Source organism: Heteronotia binoei, chromosome 8 (genome assembly GCF_032191835.1).
Source record: "Heteronotia binoei isolate CCM8104 ecotype False Entrance Well chromosome 8, APGP_CSIRO_Hbin_v1, whole genome shotgun sequence".
Classification (NCBI taxonomy): domain Eukaryota; kingdom Metazoa; phylum Chordata; class Lepidosauria; order Squamata; family Gekkonidae; genus Heteronotia; species Heteronotia binoei.
Genome location: NC_083230.1, coordinates 75,715,897 through 75,739,383, shown reverse-complemented (window position 1 = coordinate 75,739,383; position 23,487 = coordinate 75,715,897). Strand labels below are relative to the sequence as shown.

The window sequence follows — 23,487 nt, the reverse complement described above, 5'->3', positions numbered from 1 at the left end:
TTCCTGCCTAGTTTAAAAAAATAACCTTTTGCCTTGTAAAAATTTGCAGTATTAAAGATTGACAGATCACTTTAGGGACAGAATTCAATAAAAGTTATGAAAAAAATTAGGAAGATGTGATAAAGAGAGAAGGCCCACTGGACATGTGCCAAGTGCTTTCCCTCACCCCTAATTGATCACAGGCAGCCAACATGCATCTGGGATTAAGGATGTTTGAACAGAGCACTTCTATTTCCAGAACATTAAGCTCTAGAACAGCACTCTTCAAGCACCAAACAGGAAGTTAAGTGATGGCAAGGTCAATTGACCCAAAGGGAGAAGCCAGAGCTATGGCTTAGCAGAGTCAAGGCCAGGCAGCACTACCAAGAAGGCTTTGTCCTTTGTGGCCTCCCACCTTATTTCTGAAGCTGGGCATTTCCTCATTGAAGAAAGAACCAACACGAGGCCACACACACCTATCCCCCAGTAAGGCTCCATAATTTCAATAGCTTACAAATTAGAAATAGTGAAGAGGAACAGGACTGTTTTCCCCTTGCAGACTTACTTACCCACACTCCATGGATAGAAGCAGATGTGCTTCTTTAATTATCTGAAATACTTCAAATAATCACAACAGTTTGCCTCAGAAGGGATATGACAATGCTGAAATTGGTTGCTTTATATTCATAATAATGTTCTAGAATGAAAGGTCTGGTTTGCAGAAGTCACCCAGATCCTAGTAACTGAATAAATATGAAGGGCTAGAAAGAAAATTCCAGAAATTTTAAACTGAGAAACAATGAAAGTATTAATTTTCATATTAAATAGGACCATTTCAGGCAGGTCTTCCAGTTATATTAACTAGTATATGTTTTGTTTTTTCTTCTTACAGCCTCCCTCATTCAAGTAGAAAATCAACCTAGGTAGGAAAGCATATTTATTACCAAGCATTTTCCTTCCACATTAAAAGCTTAATTGTTTCAGTCATTGTCTTTGTGTCTTTATTTGTAATATAGGAATAAGGCCCATTGTGGAGAAAAATACAACGGGCTCAATAAAAAGGCTCTGGGCAAGTGCTCCCCTCCTTTGTAGTCTTCCCACCCACCCAAGTGAAGGCATTCACTCCCTCCCCCTCAAGGGGAGCTGATCTCAGCCATCTGGAGAGCAGTTTTAATTCTGAGTGATCTCCATCCCTTACCTGGAGATTGGCAACAATAGTTCCCCAGGAGGAAATGGCTGGTTTGGAGGGTACAGCGTATGGCATTGTACCTGTCTGAAGTTCCACCCCTCCTCAAACCCCACCATGTTCAGGCTCCACCCCTTAAATCTCCAGAAATTTCTTAACTTTGCAACCCTATCTCCTTTCCTCTCCCTTCCCTGTCACCTCCCCACTCTCTGCAGCTTTTACATAGGAAAAAGACAGTCTTTCTCCATAGTGTGTGGGGCGGGAATGAAAGCAGCTTATATCATTCTTCTTCCCCCCTCCCTTTGATCTGCACAACAACCCTGTGAGATAGGTTAGGGTGAAAGTGTGTGGCTGATCCGAAATCACCCAGTCAGCTTCCACAGCAAGAGCCTGGGTCTGGTAGACCCCACTCTGAAGCCCTAACTCCTCTGCCCTCTTCAAAGTGCACAACAGAAGCTCCAGGAATTTTCCACCAACCTGGAACTGGCAGTCCTGTTCAGGACTGACCACAATAAACTCTCCTTCATTTTCCCTCCCTGTCTCTGTCTCTGGTCTGCTGCTACAGAACGCCATTTTCCCCTCTGTCTCTTGCTGTTTTCCTTCCAGAGGAGGATAGGGAGAAGCCTTCAGCCAATCAAGGGAAGGCTTTGTTTCTCTCCTCTGTGAAGCACTGTGACAGATGGGTCAGCCAATGGGAGAGAAGGGAGAACCAGAAACTGCCAGAACCAAGGCTGGTTGCTGTTTACTAACAGAATCAGCTTGGCTGACAGGCAACAGCTACTTGGTTGGGAGAGAGGAGTGTACTCAACCAGTGGCACGCAAGTACTCTTCATTGATGGTTTGATAGGCCAAATAGGCCAAAGGTTGATGCAGCACAGCCCCAACCAATCAGGATCCTCTGTTTTGCCACCACAAATGAGCTTTTATTATATAAAGGATGTAGATAGAAAAAGTGTACGACTTGTCTATAAAAAGTGTAATATGATTCTAAGTTTCCAGTAACTGGAAATGATTGTGTTTCATATGAATCTGAATGGAACCCTTGGGTTGCAGTCCCTCAAAGAGCGGTACATATGCTCCATTTAACTGTACTTTAATCCAACTATCAATATGTTAAGCCTTTGTATATATATTTTCAGGGCCCTATAATTTTCATGTTTCTCTTAAAATATTGGATGCTTTAGGTCAGGGGTGTTGAACATTCAGTTTGGGGGCCGAATCAGGCCCTCGGAGGGCTCCTATCAGGCCCCCGAGCAATTGGCTGTCATCTGCTTCCTTCTCCCTATATCTTGCTTCCTTCTGCATAACAGCTTGTTTTGCAAGGCTTGCTCAATTGCACGGGAGCTACAGAGTAAAACCTCTGTTTTCTCCATTGGCCGAGGCTCCTCCCTTGGGAAGTAAGGGGGGAGGAATAGCTTACTTTGCCAGGCTTTCTCAATTGCATAGCAGAGCTACTGAGCCAAACCTGTCTTCTTTCTATTGGCTGAGGCTCCTCCCCCCCCCAGTCCCCTGGGGAAGGAAGGAAAGAGCCAGATCTTCTTCGTGGTCTCCGTGCTTCACACTCATGGGATATAGCGCTCGCGCCGATCCCCCGAATGGGTACCTAAAAAGCCCGGGATTTTTTGTGCTCGGAACCAGTGGGCATGTACAGGTGTCCCAGTACGCATGCTCACCGGAGCCAGTGCGCGGATCCCGCCGGTTCCTTTTTGACCGCCGCGTTGATAGGATCTCCTTTCGATTGCTCCAGTCAGTATTTGGTAATCCTTTGGATTTTCTCCTTGTTATATAGCCCGTTCGTTGTTTTCTTAGTATAGTAGTTAAGTGTTATAGTTAGTTATTGTTGTTTAAAAAAAAAAGACTGTTGTTGGACTTGCCCTTTGGGGTTTTATTTCCCCCCCATTCCCTTAGAAATCGCTCTGTGTGGGTTCCAACGCCTATGGAAAGGCGTTGGGTTTTTTTAAAACGTTGCCGCAAGTGTGGTAGCAAAATTGCACCTCTTGACGGTCACTCCCTCTGCTTACTGTGTCTGGATGAGGGATACCGAGTCGACTCATGCCTGCATTGCTCAAGTTTCTTGAAGCAAACTCACAAAAACCGGGCGGTAAGACTATCAGCAGCACTCATAGAATCAGCTCTTCATCCGCCGAAAATGGCAACGGGCCCGTCGGTATCAATGGGGGAAGCCACCCCGGCCCCGACGGTTACATCGGTCAATCCATCGTCACCGGTGCAGACCGATATGCCGACCGAGCAAGGCCGACCCACAAAACGATCCTCTGAAGGGTTAGTGGTGACTCCAGCCAAGAAATGTCGGGATGATTCGGGGACCCGATCGTCCCTCCCAAAGAAGTAGGGTGACCATAATGTCTGAAGGCCAGCCAGGGACACGTTGGGGGGGGGGGAAGGTAGGGGTGCGCGCAAAGTGCGCGTGCCGCCGGAAACAGGAAGTGACGTCACTTCCGGTGACGGCATGCCACCACAGGAAACAGGAAGTGACATCACTTCCTGTGACATCATTTCCCCGCGTCACCTGCCGGAAATGGGAAGTGACATCACTTCCTGTGACATCATTTCCCCCAAATGACATCATTTCCCCCAAATGACATCATTTCCCCCAAATGCCACTGCCGGAAACAGGAAGTGACTTCACAGCACTTCCTGTGACATCCCCAAAAATCCCCCAAATATCACCGCCGGAAACAATTTTGTTCTGAAATCCTGTATATACTTCATCAGTATATGGGATAAGGCACTTTCTCAACTGTGCTGCATAATGCAGCCTATTTATTTTGTCCTGTTTGCTCTGTTGGCTCTATCTGCGCCACCTTCATCACTTTCGGGGTGTGGATCCCCCAGTGGGGTGCTCTCCCGACTCCCTCCGCCGGCTGTTTCTGATAGCCCTGCGCCCCCTCTTTCATTTGATATGTGTCCCGTGCGGGTGCCACCCTCCCGCCGGGAGATGCTGCAAAATGAGCCCCTTTGAGGCTTATGGCGGCAGGGCTCGGGGGAAGCGAGCTAGACTGCTGTTCTTTTGAGGGGTTATAGAGTGTTTCGAGCCCGTCCCTGTGGCATCGGTCCCATCGTTGTGGGGCCCAGGGGGCCGGCGCAGCGGCACGCCGAAGCAGCCTGTCACTAATAACACAGGTCGAGATGCAGGACAGGAACCCGGAAGTGACCGACAGGCTGCTTCAGCGTGCCGCTGCGCCGGCCCCCTGGGCCCCACAACGATGGGACCGATGCCACAGGGACGGGCTCGAAACACTCTATAACCCCTCAAAAGAACAGCAGTCTAGCTCGCTTCCCCCGAGCCCTGCCGCCATAAGCCTCAAGGGGGCTCATTTTGCGGCATCTCCCGGCGGGACGGTGGCACCCGCACGGGACACATATCAAATGAAAGAGGGGGCGCAGGGCTATCAGAAACAGCCGGCGGAGGGAGTCACGAGACCACCCCACTGGGGGATCCACACCCCGAAAGTGCTGAAGGTGGCGCAGACAGAGCCAACAGAGCCAACAGGACAAAATAAATAGGCTGCATTATGCAGCACAGTTGAGAAAGTGCCTTATCCCATATACTGATGAAGTAAATACAGGATCTGAGAACAAAATTGCACCAGAAGACACAAACACAAAGCTCCCTTACACTGAATCAGTGCTTGGGTCCACCAAAGTCAGTATTATCTACTCCAGTCACAAACACAAAGCTCCCTTACACTGAATCAGTGCTTGGGTCCACCAAAGTCAGTATTGTCACATAAGAACATAAGAGAAGCCCTGTTGGATCAGGCCAGTGGCCCATCCAGTCCAACACTCTGCGTCACATAAGAACATAAGAGAAACCCTGTTGCATCAGGCCAGTGGCCCCTCCAGTCCAACACTCTGTGTAACATAAGAATATAAGAGAAGCCCTGTTGCATCAGGCCAGTGGCCCCTCCAGTCCAACACTCTGTGCCACATAAAAATATAAGAGAAGCCCTGTTGCATCAGACCAATGGCCCCTCCAGTCCAACACTCTGTGCCACATAAAAATATAAGAGAAGCCCTGTTGCATCAGACCAATGGCTCATCCAGCCCACCACTCTGGTCACATAAGAACATAAGAGAAGCCCTGTTGCATCAGACCAATGGCTCATCCAGTCCACCACTCTGGTCACATAAGAACATAAGAGAAGCCCTGTTAGATCAGGCCAGTGGCCCCTCCAGTCCAACACTCTGTGTCACATAAGAACATAAGGAGGGAAGGAAGGGAGGAGGGAGGGAAGGGAAGGGAAGGGAAGGGAGGAAGGGAGGAAGGAAGGAAGGAAGGAAGGAAGGAAGGAAGGAAGGAAGGAAGGAAGGAAGGAAGGAAGGAAGGGGGGAGGGAGGGAGGGAAGGAAGGGGGGAGGGAGGGAAGGAAGGAAGGAAGGAAGGAAGGAAGGAAGGAAGGAAGGAAGGGAGAGAAGGAAGGGAGGGAGGGAAGGAAGGAAGAAAGGAAAGAAGGGAGGAGGGAAGGAAGGAAGGGAAGGAAGGAAGGAAGGGAGGAGGGAGGGAAGAAAGGAAGGCCGCCCCCCGCCCCCCCGCTTTCGGCCCCCTTACCTGCTTCCAGGGCGGAGGCGAGTCCAGCGGCGGCGGCCTCTCCCACGCTTCCCTGGCCTCCGCCGGGCCCCGCGCACAGGCGGAGAAGGCGGCGAGGGTGGGAGCTGCCGGCGCTGGCCTCTGGAGGCCTCCAGGGACCAGCGCCGGCTGCTCCGCGGCCTCTCCGCGGCCTCCGCTGGTCCCTGGAGGCCCTCCAGAGACTCGGGAAGGCCCCCAGCGACCAGCGGAGGCCGCGGAGAGGCCTTCGCTGGTCGGCGCTGGTCCCGGAAGGCCCTCCAGAGTCTCTGGAAGGCCTTCCGGGACCAGCACCGGCTGCTCCGCGGCCTCTCTGCGGCCTCCGCTGGTCCCTGGAGGCCCTCCAGAGACTCTGGAGGGTCTCCAGGGACCAGCGGAGGCCGCGGAGAGGCCTTCGCTGGTCGGCGGTGGTCCTGGAAGGCCTTCCAGAGGCTCTGGAAGGCCTTCCGGGACCAGCGCCAGCTGCTCCGCGGCCTCTCCGCGGCCTCCGCTGGTCCCTGGAGGCCCTCCAGAGACTCTGGAGGGCTTCCAGCGACCAGCGGAGGCCATGGAGAGGCCTCCGCCACCGCTGCCGGCCCCGCGGGCGGGCGGGGAAGGCGGCGAGTGAGGGAGGGAGCGTCCCTGCGCGTGCGCAGGGGCCCTGCGCAGGCGCAGGGACGCTCCCTCCCTCACTCGCCGCCTTCCCCGCCGGCGCCCGCGGCCCACCGCCTCCGGGGCTGGCTAAACCGGGACCTCTAAATGGTCCCGGTATAGCCAGCCCGGGAGGCGGGAATAGGGTGCCAGAACCGGGACATTCCCGGGCTCCCGGGACGGTCTGGCCACCCTACAAAGAAGTCTAAGTCAAAGGAGAAGCGGAAGAACAGACTTTCCCACACTCCTTCTCGGGATGCTTCGGCATCAACGCAAGCTGCTCCACCTCGGAAGATCCTGGCATCTCCGTGTCCATGGAGTCCTTCGGTGTTGAGAAGCAGAGGTTCGCAGCCGATCCATCTGTCGGGATCTGAGCAGGAGATCTGACCCAGCGCACCCATTCATCGGGATCGCATCGTCGGAGCGACAGCGGTTCGGTATCAGAGATCAAGGCTTCAGCACCGAACGAACCCCTGGCACCTCTTCCACCAACTGTGGGACAGAGAAAGCTTGAACCGGCTGCTATGGTGAGACGTTTCCCGCCACCTCCGCTGTGGGATCAACATCAGTGGCCTTGTTCCTATGGTTATCCGTACTCACCATACCAGTGGTACTCTCCACGTGACTTCCCCAAATGGGACCAGCGGTCGGAAGCCTCGCATCTCTCGAGGGTTTCACATCACTCCGTGCATCGGCATCGATCCCTCCTGAGCGACGCAGAGAGCGGGTGGAGAAAGTACAAGCGCGTTCGTCGGTGTTGCTGCAGTCACCTGAACGAGCTTCAACCGCGATGCTGTCTGAGCACTCGGTGAGAAGAGACTCCTCGTCATCGGACTCTGAGGTCGGTACAGATGATCCTAACAGAGCAGTGGAACCTTCACTAGAGTCGCATATTGCCGAAGACTTTCCCATCTCTCCATCAGAAGATCTGAAGTCTTATGGGGACCTGGTGAAGCGGATGGCACACTCCCTCTCCCTCACAGCGGTTCAACTGCAGCCAGTCGTCGATGACACCGTCTTTGATATAATGCAGAGAGACACATCGATGGCTGTGGCCCAACCAGTGACCAAAGTTATCCTGCAGGCGGTGAAGGAGCCCTGGGCAAAGCCAGCATCTACACCGATCTCTACGCAGAGACTGGACCATATGTATCGGGTCCAGGAGGCTGGTGCTGAGTTTCTGTTCTCCCACCCCAAGCCCAACTTGGTGGTGGTCTCCTCATCATTTAAGGCGTGCAAGACCCATTCTTCTCCACCTGACAAAGAGGGCAAGAAATTAGACAATGTGGGCAGAAAATTCTATTCAGCTGGAGCATTGAGAGTTAAAGTCTCCAATTACACTGCGTGCATGGCTCACTACCAATAGCAGCTCACACCGCTATTGTCTTCCTTGAGCGAGGAGAAGCGATCTTCATTTAAGAAGCTGCAAAAGGAGGGCTTTGCTGTGGCTAAGCAACAACTGGCTGCAGCAAAGCACATGGAGGATGTATCGGCTAAAACCATCACCTCTGCCGTTTCCCTGCGTCGTCACTCTTGGCTAAGGTCTACAGCTCTTCAGCCTTACACCAGGGCCTACGTTGAAGACCTGCCTTTTGAGGGTGAAGGTCTTTTTAGTTCAACCACCGACAGTGTCCTTCAAGAGATGGACAAAAGCATAAAGACCTCAATAAACCTGGGTGTCCCGGCTTCCTCTAGGTATGGCAAGCCTAAGCAATGGCATAAATCTTGGCTCAAGAGGCCCTACCAGAAATTCTCCCCTGACCAGCAGTGGAGACCTCGCTCTTCGCACCCAGAGAGTAGGTCCCCCTATAGGGGAAATAACAAAAACAGATTTGCTTCAACATCTCAAACCACCGGCAAATCTAAGGGTGCCTGCCCACAGAAGCAGGGCCTTTAACTTTTCTGTAGCACACATTGTCGCCCCTCCTTCGTCACATATCTGCCTCCGTCAATATCTTCCGGCTTGGGAGTCCAACTCCACAGACAGGTGGGCTCTTTCCATCATAGCAGAAGGATACAAGATAGACTTCAGTTTCCGACTCAGTCAGTGATTGTCATCACAGCCCCTTCCCCACCTCCGCTGGTGGAGGTGAGCAAACTCTTGCAGAAACAAGCCATAGAACCGGTCCCAGAAGGGGCCAGAACGGGGGGGTTCTACTCTCATTATTTTCTGGTTCCCAAACGAGATGGGGGATTGAGACCAATTATGGACCTTCAAAATCTGAACAAGTTTATTGTGTACCAGAAATTCAGGATATCCACCCTGCAAACAATCCTTCCCCTCATCAACCAAGGGGACTGGATGGCAACGTTGGATCTCAAGGATGCCTACTTCCACATCAGCATCCATCCTTCGTACAGGCATTTCCTTCGTTTTGCAATAGGTTCCAACCATTTTCAGTACAAAGCCCTTCCATTCAGCCTGTGCACTGCACCACGGGTGTTCACCAAGATGATGAGTGTTGTAGCAGCACATCTTCGGCTTCAAGGCATAGTCGTATTTCCGTATATCGATGATTGGCTCCTTGTGGCGGAGTTGGAAGAACGTCTATCCAGCCATATTGCAACTACTCTTCATCTCCTTCACACCTTAGGTCTGCAGGTCAACTTAACAAAGTCTCATCTTACATCATCACGGACAGTTCAGTTTATAGGGGCCTTGCTGGACACAAGCCTTCACTTCTCTTTTCTGCCTCAGCAGAGAGCAATGGACATTATCAATCTCTTCCATCTTTTCCAAAGTCAGAAATGGGGCACAGCACAGCAGCTGCAGTGGATGCTGGGGCTGATGGCGGCAACTACAAGCGTGCTGCTGTTTGCAGAATTGAGAATGAGAGGTCTTCAACTGTGGTTCCTCAGACAGTTCCAGCCTTTACGGGACTCACCTCAGAAGAGGTTTACAATTCCACTCTCAATCCTCCAGACCCTTCAGTGGTGGAAATCCAGAGACAACATCTGTCAGGGAGCTCCCTTCCATTTACCTGTGATGACAGTTACAATCACCACAGATGCGTCTTTGTGGGGCTGGGGTGCTCACATAGATTCTCTGTGTGTGGGGAGACCTTGGCCTCCACAGCTGACTCATTGCCACATAAACTATCTAGAACTGTTGGCAATTCATTTCGCCCTTCAGTCTTTTCATCCCATGGTGGCGGGGAAGGCTGTGGCTCTGTTGACGGACAATACTACAGCCCTTTGTTATGTCAACAGGCAGGGTGGGATAGTCTCGTGACAGCTCTGTGCGCTAGCAATAGAACTGTGAATGGAGTGCCTGGAGCATGGCATCTATGTAAAGGCTGCGCATCTTCCAGGGGTGCTCAATCTGCAGGCGAACTCGTTGAGCAGAGGAGCAGCATCTCCACACGAGTGGGAGATGCAGTGGCGCTTCCTTCAACCTGTGTTTCAGCTCTGGGGGTATCCTCAAGTGGATATGTTTGCCACTGCCAGGAATCGGAAGTGTCCTCTGTTCTGTTTCAGGGGGGGCATGGATCCAGAGTCACTGAGATACGGCCTGATGTTCCCGTGGAATGATTGGTTCCTGTACCTGTTTACGCCTCTGCTGACAAGAGTTATCAACAAAATTGCGAGGGAGAGACCATGGTGCATTCTAGTGACGCCGTGGTGGCTTTGGCAGAACTGGTTCCCAATCTTGCTTCAATTAGCGAGGGAGGTTTTCTATCAGTTTCCGACGGAACCGGACCTTCTGTCGGTCCAGGACGGACACGTGTTTCATCACAACGTGCCTCATCTACAGCTGACAGCGTGGTTCATCGACCCTGTGAGTTCTCCAGCAGAGTCCAACATGACTTTCTAAATAGTAGAAAGTTGTCTACCCGTGCTTCCTATGACAGGGGAAGTGGGGGAAGTTTCTTCAGTTTTTGGCTGACCCTACAGTTTCACCCCAACGGGTGGGTCTGTCGGTGATTTTTGATTTTCTGTTATCTTTGGTGGATGCTGGACTTTCCTTTTCTTCTGTTAAAGTTTATTTATCAGCGATATCAGCGTACCACGAGCCTGTTGAGGGGAATTCAGTTTTTGCTCATCCTCATTCAAAGAGGTTTCTAAAAAGACTGCTCAGATTGCATCCTCCATCAAGATCACCTCCACAGTTGTGGGACTTGCCTTTAGTATTGGACAGGTTGACACGGCGTCCCTTCGAACCAATGGCAACCTGTTCTCTTCAACTTCTGTCATGGAAGACTGCTTTTTTGGTGGCTATCTCATCGGCACGCCATGTAGGGGAACTCATGGCTATGCGTTGTGACCATCCATGTTTAGTTTTTCATGAGTCTGGAGTGACGTTGGCTCCTGATGTTTCTTTTCTTCCTAAGGTGGTTTCCCAGTTTCACCTTAAGTTGGACATTTGGTTACCCACGTTTTATCCCACGCCTTCCTCGGATGAGGAACGTCAGTGGCACACTTTGGACGTTAAGCATGTGTTACTGTTTTATTTGAGTCATTCTAAGAGTTTTCGCCAGGACCAGCATCTTTTTGTTTCTTACGCTGCTCCTAAGTTGAGTTCCAGAATTTCATCTCAGCAGCTCTCGAAGTGGCTCACTGAGACTATTAAACTGTGCTACTTGCTGGCAAAGAAGCCGTTGCCTGGGCCCATTTGTGGACACTCTACTAGAGCAGTGGTGACGTCGGTGGCATTCCTGAAGGGTGTTTCCTTGACGGATGTGTGCAAGGCCACCACCTGGTCTTCTCCGCATGCTTTCATGAAGCACTACACCCTGGATGTGCATGCTCAGCAGAGGACTCATAATAATAATAATACTTTTTATTTATATCCCGCCCTCCCAACCGAGGCAGGCTCAGGGCGGCTCACAACACATAAATACAATGTACAATAAAACCATACACGATAATTACAATTATATAAAACCATCATTAAATCAACTTGTATTAAAATTAACATTATGGTGCTATGACTCAGATCTTCTATAAAATTCAGTGGCTAAAACATTTCCAGCGAAACTTTCTTGGCTCGGTATTAAGTGAAGGCTATTTTAAAGAGGTAGTTCTTGCAGGCCCTGCGGAATTGGTCTAGACATCGCAGGGCCCGCACCTCCTCTGGGAGTTGATTCCACAGTAGTGGAGCTGCAACGGAGAAGGCCTAGTCCCGAGTAGTCTTCAATCAGGCCTCCCTTGGCCCAGGGATATTCAGCTGGTTCTTTCCAGCTGACCTCAGCCCTCTCTGGGGTTCGTATGGGGAGAGATGGTCCCTCAAGTAGGCAAGTCCTCGGCCATATAGGGCTTTAAAGGTAATAACCAGCACTTTGTAACAAACTTGGTACAACATTGGCAGCCAGTGCAGTCCGCGCAGCCCCGGCCATATGTGCTCCCATCTTGGGAGTTCCAACAACAGCCTAGCCGCCGCGTTCTGCACTAGCTGCAGCCGCCGGGTTCGGCACAAGGGCAGCCCCATGTAGAGGGTGTTACAGTAGTCCAGTCTCGAGGTGACTGTTGCATGGATCACCGTTGCTAGGTCCCAGCGCCCAAGGAAGGGGGCCAACTGCTTCGCCCGGTGAAGGTGAAAAAACGTGGACTTGGTAGTGGCTGCTATCTGTGCCTCCATTGATAATGAAGGCTCCAGAAGAACCCCCAAGCTTTTGACCCTGTGAGCCGCTTTCAGCGGCACACTGTCAAAAACCGGAAGGGGGATTTCCCTTCCCGGGGCACCGCGGCCCAAGCAAAGGACCTCTGTCTTCGTTGGATTCAACTTCAACCCACTCAGCCTGAGCCAACCTGCCATGGCCTGCAATGCTAGGTCCAGGTTTTCCGGGATGCAGTCAGGCCGGCCGTCCATTAGTAGATACAGCTAGGTGTCATCTGCATATTGGTGGCACCCAAGCCCAAACCTCCGAGCAATCTGGGCAAGAGGGCGCATGTAGATGTTAAATAACATCGGAGAGAGAACTGCACCTTGTGGCACCCCACACACTAGTGAGTGCCTGCAGGACAGCTCTCCCCCAATTGCCACCCTTTGTCCCCGTCCGTCAAGGAAGGAGGAAAGCCACTGTAAGGCCGACCCCCTAATCCCTGTGTCGGCGAGCCGGCAGGCCAGTAGCTGATGGTTGACCGTGTCAAATGCTGCCGACAGGTCTAACAACATCAGCACTGCCACGCCGCCTCGATCCAGATGCCGCTGGAGGTCATCCACCAAGGCAACCAGCACTGTCTCCGTCCCATGACCCGGACGAAAGCCAGACTGGTGAGAATCTAAGGTGGAAGTGTCATCCAGAAAACTCTGCAACTGTAACGCCACTGCCCTCTCAATAACTATATCTAAGAATGGTAAGTTCAAGACCGGTCGGTAATTCGCCAATTCGGCCGGATCTGCTGTACTTTTTTTCAAGAGAGGGCGGACCATAGCCTCTTTCAAGGATGTTGGAAATTGTCCTTCCAAGAGGGATCTATTTATGATATCCCATACAGGATATCTAAGCTCCATCTGGCAAGATTTAATTAGCCAGGAGGGGCATGGGTCAAGATCGCAAGTTGTAGGGCGCACAGTAGAGAGAATTCTGTCGACTTCCCCCAGGCTAAGTGCGTCGAAGTGGTCCAAGACAAAATCAGAAGACAGGCATGGAGCCTCGAGTTCTTGTATCCAACATAGCAGGAAAGTCCTGGCGGAGCGACGAGATTTTGTCTGCAAAAAATTTCGCAAAAGCCTCACAGCCTATTTCTAATTCTCTCACATTTGGTCCACCTTGAGGCAGAGTAGTCAAATTCTCAGTTATCTTAAATAATTGTGCCGGGCACGAATTTGCAGACGCAATCCTAGCCGCAAAGTAATCTTTCTTTGCGGCCTTGATTGCCATCTCATAAGACTTCACAAACGTTCTGTAGGATGTTCTCGTTGCTTCATCACGAGTATGCCGTCACCACCTCTCTAGTCGTCTGAGTCCCTGTTTCAGCTGCCGTAGCTCCGAGGTGTACCATGGAGCCAGCCTATTATGGGGACGCAGAGGACGCCGGGGTGCGATCTCGTTGATGGCCCTGGATAGCCTGTCACGCCAAGCCTCTACCAGGTCATCAAGGGAATCACTAGGGGGCCAGGGGTCCCGCAGAGCCATTTGGAACCGCTCAGGGTCCATCAGACTCTGCAGGCGAGCCAAAATAGGCTCGCCGCCCATACAGGGTTGGGGTGGCGCACCCACACGGGCCTTGAGGGCTAGGTGATCCGACCATGGCACCGCTTCTACAGCGATGTCGTCCACCAAAATCCCGGACGCAAAGATCAAATCTAACATGTGCCCGGCTTGATGCGTGGGAGTGGTAACAAATTGGGAGAGTCCCAGTGTCGCCATGGAAGACACTAGGTCCATTGCCCGATTGGAGGCCATGTCATCCATATGGACATTGAAATCACCCAAGACCATAAGCCTTGGGAACTCCAACGTCCAGCTTGCCACGGCCTCCATCAGGGATGGTAAGGCATTGGCCAGTGCGTTAGGCGGATGGTACACCAGCCAAATCGCCAACCCCTCCCCCACATCCCACGCCAAACCAGCACATTCTAAATCATCAATCGTTGGGGCCGGGAGAGCCCTGAAGGAATAATCCTCCCGTATGAATAGCGCCACCCCCCCCCCCCCGCTCGTTTGTCCGTGATTGGTGAAAGACCGAATAACCCGGGGGTGTCATCTGGGAGAGAGCCACTGTCTCCCCATCTTGCACCCAGGTCTCGGTCACGCAAGCCAGGTCCATATCCTGCTTAAGCAGGAATTCCCTAAGGATTGAGGTCTTATTGTTTATGGACCTGGCGTTACATAATACCAATGACGGAGACGGGCTATTCCTCTTAGCCCCACTACCTGTCACTGTCGGGATGGGACACAGGCTGGAAGGGGGCCAAGCACTGTTTTGTCTCCGCCTCCTTCCCTTATCATTCCGTCTGCTCCCACCGTCATACCTTCCCCTCCCCATGAACACTAGGATCCCCAGGTCAGACATCCCACCTGTGCCCGGTATGTCCTCCACTAATACCGAGTTGTCTTCTCTTCTTCTCCCCCTACCTATATTATTCTAATCTTAACCTTCCTCCCCTTCTTCTACGTCATCCCTGAAATTGCCAGTCCACATCTGGGAGTTGTGGTGCTGCAAGCTGTTTCTTCTGGTTGACCATCTTCCCGCCTCCAGGTATGTCTTGCTTGCTAATCTCCCATGAGTGTGAAGCACAGAGACCACGAAGAAGATAGACAGGTTGCTTACCTGTAACTGTAGATCTTCGAGTGGTCATCTGTGCATTCACACTACCTGCCCTCCTTCCCTACTGCTGACAGTCTCCCTATGTTAGGGGCTTCCAGCAGTCAAGAAGGAACTGGTGGGATCCACACGCTGGCTCCGGTGAGCATGCGTACTGGGACGCCTGCGCATGCCCACTGGTGCTGAGCGTGAAAAATCCTGGGCTTTTTAGGTACCGATTCGGGGGATCGGTGCGGGTGCTATATCCCATGAGTGTGAATGCACAGATGACCACTTGAAGATCTATAGTTACAGGTAAGCAACCTGTCTTTTCCTTTGTCCAGTTCCCTGGATCCCATGATAGAAATACAAAGAAAGCATCTTTAAAACCAATGAGTGCTAATGTTTTAAGCATGTTTTAAGTTTTTAAAAATATATATTTGGGTTTGTCTGTGTTCTTTATAAAATTTATATCTCTGCTACCTGATCTTAAATAGGTACACACATGGCCCAGCATGGCTTGGCCCAACCCAACATGGCTCGGCCCAACAAGAGCCGCTCGAGTCCGCTTGCGGAGAGGGCGGAATATAAATTGAACTTAATAAATAAATAAGGTCTCATTTATGTCAGATCCGGCCCTCATAACAAATAAGTTCGACACCCCTGCTTTAGATTATCCTTATGTTTCATTGTTCTGTTAAAATCTCACAGTTCTACTGCAATAATGATCCAGTTGTTTAAGCTTCAGCGGGGAGGGCAGGATATAAATGGAAATAAATAAATATTATGTAGGGTTGCCAGATCCCCCCTGGCCATTGGTTCGAATGTGGGGTAGGATGGACAAATCCATGTTGGAAAACTCCTAGCAATTTGGGAATGGAGCTGCAGGGAACAGAAACCTCAGCAGGGTACAATGCCATAGAGGTACATACCCTCCAAAACATCCATTTTCTCCAGGGAAACTGATCTTTGTAGTCTGGAAATGAGCTGTAATTCCATGGGATTCCCCACCTGGAGGCTGGCATCCCTATCTTTTGTATATACTTACTTATAGAAGGTGAAAGACATAAGCCCTTTTCAGTTGTTATGTTATTGGAATTGTTACCACACGTATAGGACAAAAGTGCTATACACATTCCTCCCATTATACAAAATTGCCATTTCTTCTGAAAGTCTTAGTACGTGTGTACTGGACAGTTAAGTACCTGTTGATTGTGCACTTTGGGAGGATTGCATGCAGAGCATTCATGCCATACGGATGGTTATAACACCAGGAACATAATGACTGAAAAGAGTTATAAATATGCCAGGTATTCGGAAATATTGTGTACACTTCTTGCAAATGCTAACGAAGTGTATCAACACTTTCAAAATAATGCTCAAATTGTGTTGATGTTGGCAACAATCTAGATAAATAACTATTATAAGATCTTAGTTATTTCAATAAGACAGAGGCAATATTTTACTTTAACTGAAATTAATGGGAGTTAGAAATGCTTGACATGGAGTAGATTGTTCCCCTTTCTGGTGGTACACTCAGTTAGAATGCTTAAGCTGAAGTCATTTATTTTAGAGACACTAGATTTTTCATGTGAAGATTATCTGAGTAGGGGGTTTTTATTCAACATTTTATATATCAGTGCATGTGTTATTTTCTTCTGCGCTTCAGTTTTTTCACCTACGAATAAAATAAATAACCAGACTGAACTTCTTCTGTTTTCAGCTCTCTGAGCCTTGCTCAGGCAACAGAAGAAAAGCATCCTGGAACAGCATATGTCACTTTGCAGCTGGGAGAAAAAGAACTCCAAAATATGGCCTTGGGCCAGGGCACAAACATTTCTTCTCCTTATTGCAAAGCTACTGCTTGGCGATTAGAGAAGTATCACAGTGCCAAGGCCACTAGAGACAAGACAACTTCACTTCCCAAAGGTTTTCTTAAATATATATTTGGAATTATTAGCAACAGACTCTCCAGTAAAATCACTGAAGCTTCATTGGTGGGGCTTTGCTCTCCTTCTCATTCTCTGTTGTACCCATTCTTGTCATCTGCTATTCTAAAGTGGGAGTGGGCCTGTAGCTCAGTGGTACAGCATCTGCAGAAGATTGTATATTCAGTCTGGCTAAAAGGATCAGGTAGGAAATGATATGAAAAGACGTTTACTTGGGACCCTGCAGAGCCACTGCCAGTCCAAGTAGACAATACTGACTTCAACATACCACTAGTCTGATGTGGTATAAGGCACCTTCAAGTGTTTGTGTCCTCTGTACCTGCTATGCTTGTCTCAGTGCTTGGCTACTCTTCTCTAATATTAAAGTGGGCTAGACAGCATAAAAACAACTGAGAACTGCTTGGAATTCCAAGTTCTGTAAAAAAGTTTTAATAAATTCAGTGGAATAAGCATTGTCTGCACACCCTGGGCTTTCACTGTCTTTCATGGAAAAGCCATTGGCTGCGTACTAGTAATACCTGTTGCCTATGTTGCTGGATTCCATTTCCTAAGGAAAGGAAATATTTTGAATTGAATAGCGTTTTGTCCATCCATAGCTTTGTCCTGCAATACTGGAGTGAAGCAAATATGGAAATTAAAATGTTGCTTCCATTGGGTTTCAGAGTTGCACATGGGTTAGATATTTCAAAACAGCCTTTTGTTAGGATTGTGGAGATCTTTTCACTGCCTGTTTGACTAACATTTGTCCATTTTTACATGGATGTTATGTGTGTGTTTGTTGTTGTTATTTGATGGGTCTTTGACCATATTAAACATGGATGATGATGACTAACAATAATAGATGGGCATAAAAAACCATAGATTTCTGACACAAAAATGCAAAGGGTGAAATCTTTTATGTACATTTATTTTATTCATTTATTTTTCACATTTATATTCTGCCCTCCCTACAGTCGGGTTCAGGGTGGATTACAAATAATTAAGCCATTTGGCTTCTTAGTACTACACAAATTAATAAATAATGAAAATACATTAAAACAAAATTTAAAAACAAATTGCACCATTTGTTATGTGCACAGTCTCCATAACTGGTGCCGCTGAACTCTGGAGTTTGTTTAATCTGGGCTGTGTGAAAGTAGTATCTTCAGGGGGTGGGGAGGCAACTTTTTTATTGGATGCCTACCACCTTAGCCAAAAGCCTGGTGGACCATCGCCTGCAGAATGGTAGAAGGTCCTGCAGAGCCCTGATCTCATGCAGGGGTGAGTTCTGCCAGGGCAGAGACAGCCCTAGTCCTGATCAAGGCTAACTGGACACCCCCTTGGGCCAGGGACAAACAGCAAATCCTGGTCAGCAGAGTGCAGGGCTCTCCAGGGCACATATGGGGAGGGGCAGTCTCTAAGGTATGTTGGTCCCAGGCTGCATAAGGCTTCGAAGGTCAAAAACCAGTACCTTGAAGTGGATCTGGTACTCAATCTGTAGCCAATGGAATTTGTGTAGTGCCAGCTGAATGTGTGCCCACACAGGGAGTGCATGCAGCAGGCATGCAGCCACATTTTGCACCAGCTAGAGTTTCTGGATCAGATGCATGGAGAAGCCTGCGTAAAGTAAGTTAGAGTAATAAAGCCTAGAAGTGACCATTGCATAGGCCACTGTAGCCAAGTCCTGGGAGGAGACGTAAGGGGACAGTTACCTGATTTGCCAAAGATGATAAAAGACAGACCTAGCAACAGTGGTGACCTGGGTGACACAGGGAAGGCATCCAGAACCACCCCCAAGCTCCTCACCTTCTGGGTTGGCACAAGTAATGCACCATTCATAGTGGGCAGCCTGATTCCCATTTCCATGCCCCCCCAACTTATGTACAGGACCTCCATCTTCATTGGATTAAGTTTCAACCAGCTCTTCTGTAGCCATCCAGCCACAGCCTCCAATGCCCTGGTCAGATTTTCAGGGCAGGGTCTGGGCAGCCACCCATCAACAGATAGAAGTGGGCATGTTACTCTCAGTCTAAGACTAGCAATAGTTGGAAAATATGTTTAATGGAGCTGAAAGATTTTTCTGATTCAGAAGGTTCTACTAGTACACATATATTAGCACTGCACAGAAAAATTTGACTAAAAGCAGTTGTCCTGGTGAGTTGTAACTCCTACTGAACTTTAGAACTCTTGTTTATCTTTGGCCCAGGTCTCCTAGACAACTCAAAAACGAATTCTGATGGAAAAGAAAGGAAAGGGAAGGAAGGATCACCTCCCAGAAGTGCTAAGTTTGGCAGAAAAAGGGAAGAAAGCCATGGAGGAGATATCAGACTCAGTAGGTTCTCTCATACACAAGATTTTCTACCTCTCTCCCTGCCTTTTGTAACAGAAGCGAAGTATGGACAAGCCCCTGAAAGATGTCAGAGAAGTGAACCACATTCCAAATGCTTAGGTCGCTACCGGTAAGTGTGTAGAAAAACGAAACACCCTATCTATTCAGAGCATTTCTCAGTACTTCTGCTAAGAGACTTCTCATGATCCCTGACAAACACTAAATTTAAGTCCGTGGGAAAGAAAATGTAATATGGACTGAAGAAACCCATGCCAGTATGCAGTTGAAAGTGCAGCCTGTGCTGCCCAGTTTGGTACCTCAAATGAACCTCTTGTGCATAGCTGTCCTATTCATAGTGGAGTCAAACACACCAAAAGTGCATGAAATGCAGATGTATTAACAGAATTCATGTTGCTGTTCAAAAGTTTGGACCCATCCCTACTAAGAACCCCAGTAATGCAGACATCCTGTACCTCTTGCTTCTTGCATTATGGCTGTCTCTTTGTGTGCTTGCAATTTAAAACCTGATATACATAAAACAGCCATCCCATAGGGTTGGTTCCTTTGGCTGTTTATGTCCATGAGTTGTTACAGGAGAAATCCCTAGTCTGCATGGAGACAACCCTGGGGAGGAATTTAAATAGTTTCTATACAGTTGTAGTTTTGTGTTCTCAAAATAGGGGGAGGTAGGGACTAGGAGTAGAGAATGGGATCTAAAAAGGCTAAAATAGGTGGTATAGTATCAGTTTTGCCAGAAAGAGCAAAAGGCTTTGCTGAAGAAGTGGTCTGAGGATTATAATAAAGGTTATGTTAGCAGAGGCGGGATGAATTGACTGAACAAGGGAGAGATGGCAGGAAGCAAGGTCCAGAAGGACCTGTAGCATCTGTACAGCGTTTTAGAGTACGCTGCATAGGAAATCACCTCAAACAAACCTTAAAAGGAGTCTTGAGATACCTTAAACATTAAGTACCATCTTAAGTAGAATCAATGGATATAGAAGGGTTTCAGGGCAGTACTGCAAAAGATATATTATATTTAAGTTTCCATGGAGTCAAACATGTTTCATCAGCCGTGTTGAAATATGGTAAGGTATCACAAGATTCTTAGCCTGTTTGGAGTTCTGCTGCAGCAGGATAGTACAACTACACCTCTGGAATTAAACGCAGGTAAGGCTCTTAGTAATAACTTTCTGAGTATTTACATACTCATTCCCTGAAGATCATAAACAGGATTGTTTAAATGTATTTTGTGTAGGGCAATTTGGATTTACTAGCCACAAACAATGACTGGATTAGCACATACAAAGAGGCTGCATAGTCAGGATAATAATCCTCTCAAAATGTGGGGATTTATCTTTTGTGAGACAATGACTAATTTACTGTGTTATTTGTGCAGACCACGCCTGGTTACTCTATCAACTGCAAAGGAAACTAATAAGACGATCTTACTGAAGCGCTGTGAAGATGGTGAAACATCCCATTCTTCATCTCTACTAAACACCAGACAAAAAAAGCCCCCCAAAACCCTACTGTGCCAGAGTGAAAGCAAGTTTTTTTCTAAGAGACGCAAGAGTGAGTGCCTGAATCATAGGCCCCCAACACAAGACCTATCATCCACTGAGAGAATTTCCTTTCATGCTTAGAAACTGCTTCAAGTTGTGGGTACCAGATATGGCAAAGCATACAGCCACAAGATGTATACAGTTGAAGGACTAGCAATGACCTCTTCAGAAACATATGGCTTTGTATGTGGTGCTCGGACAATGCAGAAAAGTGGTCTCAGGGCCACAGCAGTCATGCTGGAACAGGGTTTTGGAACACAGGATACAAATATACATGGATATCATCCACAGAAGCTTCTGTGACAGATAAAAACAACACTATGAATGAATTTATTTTAATGTTTTATTGTTGGCAAATTTCACAGGGAAAATTCTGAATTAAGATTATGTTGTTTTAACAAAATGGCTAACTGAAGAGGGCGGTATTGGGTACTCAGGTTTCTTGGAATAAGTTGAGGAAAAGCTTTCCTAAGATTCTGATGTTGAAAGGAGAATCAATGTTACATTCTTGGTTTCTCTTAGAGCCTGAAAAAACTAGGGACCTAGACATGGCTGCCTTGTTCGAGTGAGAGCCAGTTTGGTGTAGTGGTTAAGTGTGCGGACTCTTATCTGGGAGAACCGGGTTTGATTCCCCACTCCTCCACTTGCACCTGCTGAAATGGCCTTGGGTCAGCCATAGCTCTGGCAGAGGTTGTCCTTGAAAGGGCAGCTGCTGTGAGAGCCCTCTCCAGCCCCACCCACCTCACAGGGTGTCTGTTGTGGGGGAGGAAGATAAAGGAGATTGTGAGCCGCTCTGAGACTCTTCGGAGTGGAGGGCGGGATATAAATCCAATATCTTCTTCTTCTTCTTCTTCTTTCTTTTATGCAAGAAAGACTGTCCAGGTCCTTCACTTTCCCTAACTGCATTCCATTGCTTGAAACCTGTTCCTCTCAGCCCAGCTCAGCTCCAACAGTGGAACTGACCTGGGCCTCAGAGAAAGATACATCAGGCAACAGACCCCAACAAACAGAGGTTAGGGAGAAGGGGAATGGGAACATTCACTTTCCTCTCCCATACGCTCTTTTAATGGAAAAACAAAATAAGCCACACCGCCACTTTAAAAAAGGACAAAACACACAGACGTCTAGTTGGGTCCTTTGAGAAATATATGGAACAGATCATACTGCTGACAAAGGGGAAAATTGTAATGTGATTTTTACAAATCTGAAAGACAAGCAAAATGAACTTTTTCAGAGATCCCAGTTTGCCATATGCTTGGCTGTGCTGTTACACACTGTGTCAGATCATATTTTCAGACTTCCCCCTCCTGTATGCAGACCTCTTTAAGTATATGAATCCTTAAAGAAGTCTGCATACATATGAGGCCATACTCTTTCCTTGGACCAACATACAGCAATTCCTAGAAAATGAAGAGTTCAACAGAAGTCCCTACAATTGTATGGTCTCATAGCACCTTAAAATTTGCATGTCTAGAACTTTCGTTTGTTTATTTTAAGCATTTTTATGCCATGTTTTCCACCCAATTCAGTGTTCCCAAGGTGGCCAGTAGTCAAAAATATTAAAGCAAATTTTAAAATGCATAAAATTTAAAGCATTCTGCTACCAGTTGGGCTTTAGTTCATGAAAGCTTAGACTAAAAACTAGTCAATCTATTTTTGCTGCAACAAACTAACACAGCAGTCCTTCTGGAATGATTGCTTAAGGGCTTAGTTACATGTTATACTTTTCCCAGGTCTGTCCCTGATTCAATGTTGGAAGTGCAGAAAAGGACAACTAGAATGATTAAAGGGAACACTTCCCCTATGAGGAAAGGCTAAAGCACTTGAAGCTCTTTAGCATGGAGAAACGACAACTAAGGGGTGACATGATAGGTTTACAAGATTATGTATGGGGTAGAGAAGGTAGAGAAAGAAGTACTTTTCCCACAATTCAAGAACTTGTGAGCACTCAATGAAATTGCTGAGCAGTCGGGTTAGGACAGATAAAAGGAAGTACTTCGGTTTGGTGTAGTGGTTAAGTGTGCGGAATCTTACCTGGGAGAACCAGGTTTGATGCCCCCCCTCCACTTACACCTGCTGGAATGGCCTTGGGTCAGCCATAGCTATCACAGAGGTTGTCCTTGAAAGGGCAGCTGCTGTGAGAGCCTCTCAACCCCACCCACCTCACAGGGTGTCTGTTTTGGGGGGGAAGATATAGGAGATTGTAAACCGCTCTGATTTACAAGACATGAATCTGCAGTCGTCGTTTTCTTCTTCATCCAAAGAGTAATTAACACACGGAATTCACTGCCACAGGGGGTAGTGGCAGCTACAAGCATAAGTAGCTTCAAGAGGGGATTGGGAACAGATGTCCATCAGTGGCTGTTAGCTACTTAAGAGCCATAACTGTTTAACTTAAGAGCCATAGAATAAATGTCAGATGTTTTAGAGCCACAAGACATGAATGTCAGGTGTTTGAGAGCCACAAGACACGATCGTCAGATGTTTGAGAGCTGCAAGGCAGGCAAATTGATGGGAGGGAGGGAGAGGTGGAAAGAAAACAACTTTAAATGCATTCTCCAAGCTGGCCACCGGGGTGGTGGGGGCTTCAAGAGCTACATAATATGTGTGAAATAGCCACATGTGGCTGCCGAGCTGCAGTTTGGCCACCCCTGGTATAGATGGAATTCTCTATCTGGGGCAAGTGATGCTCTGTATTCTTGGTGCTTGTGGGGGGGACGGACAGTGGATGGGCTTCTTGTGTCCTGACCCCACTGGTGGACCTCCTGATGACACCTGGTTTTTTGGCCACTGTGTGACAGTGTTGGACTGGATGGACCATTGGCCTGATCCAACATGGCTTCTCTTATGTTCTTATCAACACACTTTCCAGGTTTGACCCAGTTCTGATCAGCACCATGGTGCACATAGAACAGGAACTTAAACTCCCCCCTGCACCATTTTTCCAATCTCATGACACAGGAGATACCATTTATCATGTGGATGAAACTTAACCTGTAGTCTTATCAGTACATGTGAAGTTTCTGTAGAGGATCAAATAGCAACTTCCTCGGGTCCTTTCAGGTTGAGAAAACAGCATAGGCTTAACCTACTCTT

The 23,487-nt window shown here is 48.3% G+C and overlaps 1 protein-coding gene across 1 annotated transcript; it reads left to right on the top strand.

Annotated features, from left to right (window-relative positions):
- Positions 1-877: 877 nt before the first annotated feature.
- LOC132576271 (uncharacterized) lies at positions 878-20,720 on the top strand. The gene is made up of 4 exons (XM_060245275.1): positions 878-902; positions 16,296-16,501; positions 18,707-18,959; positions 20,226-20,720. Exons 2-4 carry the CDS (start codon positions 16,384-16,386, stop codon positions 20,470-20,472), a joined length of 618 nt encoding a protein of 205 aa, XP_060101258.1. The 5' UTR covers positions 878-902; positions 16,296-16,383; the 3' UTR covers positions 20,473-20,720.
- Positions 20,721-23,487: the final 2,767 nt, after the last annotated feature.

Excerpts from the sequence above, each read along its gene's own strand:
- LOC132576271 (XM_060245275.1), top strand. The coding sequence starts at position 16,384 with ATGGCCTTGGGCCAGGGCACAAACATTTCTTCTCCTTATTGCAAAGCT. Across the intron at positions 16,502-18,706 it reads GACAACTTCACTTCCCAAAG|GTCTCCTAGACAACTCAAAA; the intron begins GTTTTCTTAAAT and ends TCTTTGGCCCAG. Across the intron at positions 18,960-20,225 it reads AAATGCTTAGGTCGCTACCG|ACCACGCCTGGTTACTCTAT; the intron begins GTAAGTGTGTAG and ends TTATTTGTGCAG.